Genomic DNA, 495 nt, shown 5'->3' with positions numbered 1-495 from the left:
GACAAAGGCGAGCGCAGCCCGGCCCAACGCGCGGGGGCAGCCCCAGGGGCTGCGAGGGGGCCCCCGCCGCGCCCCGCGCCCTCCTGGGCCCCTCGCTGGCCGGGGCGGGGAGGGGAGTGACGACAGGGAGAAAGGTAGGACCTAGTCCCCGCTCGCAGGAAAGCAGCCTCCCCTGTCCCCACACGCACCCACACCCCCTCCCGGGTCAGCGCGGCGCGCTGGGCGCCGGGACACCTGGGTCCTGCCCCCAGGGCGGTCAGGGACTGCTTTCGTGACCTCGGGCCAAGAGACTTTCCTCCTTCTGGCCGCGGGCTTCCCGGTGGGCCAGAGGAGGCCGGTCCCTCCCTGTCCCTGCGCTCTAGGATTGTTAGGAGCGGTGGAGGCGCCAGAGCCCCGCGCTCTCCGGGCGGGCACCCACCAGTAGCCGTCCGAGTTCTGCTCGGTGCGCCGCGAGTAGTACATCCTGCAGGTGCCGCCGCCGCCGCCGCCGCCCCC

General features: G+C 74.5%; 1 protein-coding gene across 2 annotated transcripts in view; it reads right to left on the bottom strand.

Moving 5' to 3' along the window:
* DSP (desmoplakin) overlaps positions 1-489 on the bottom strand; it is a 47,646-nt gene extending 47,157 nt beyond the window's left edge. For both annotated transcript variants that reach the window (XM_008580092.1, XM_008580093.1), the window contains exon 1: positions 419-489. In XM_008580092.1, coding sequence (XP_008578314.1) covers positions 419-462 — 44 coding nt within the window. In that variant the 5' untranslated portion in view covers positions 463-489. The remainder of the gene's footprint in view (positions 1-418) is intronic.
* Between the last annotated feature and the right edge of the window lie 6 nt (positions 490-495).

This window comes from Galeopterus variegatus, unplaced genomic scaffold, assembly GCF_000696425.1.
Source record: "Galeopterus variegatus unplaced genomic scaffold, G_variegatus-3.0.2 Scaffold2016, whole genome shotgun sequence".
NCBI lineage: Eukaryota > Metazoa > Chordata > Mammalia > Dermoptera > Cynocephalidae > Galeopterus > Galeopterus variegatus.
The sequence above is the reverse complement of the archived record's forward strand: the minus strand, read 5'-3'. Positions and strand labels throughout refer to the sequence as shown.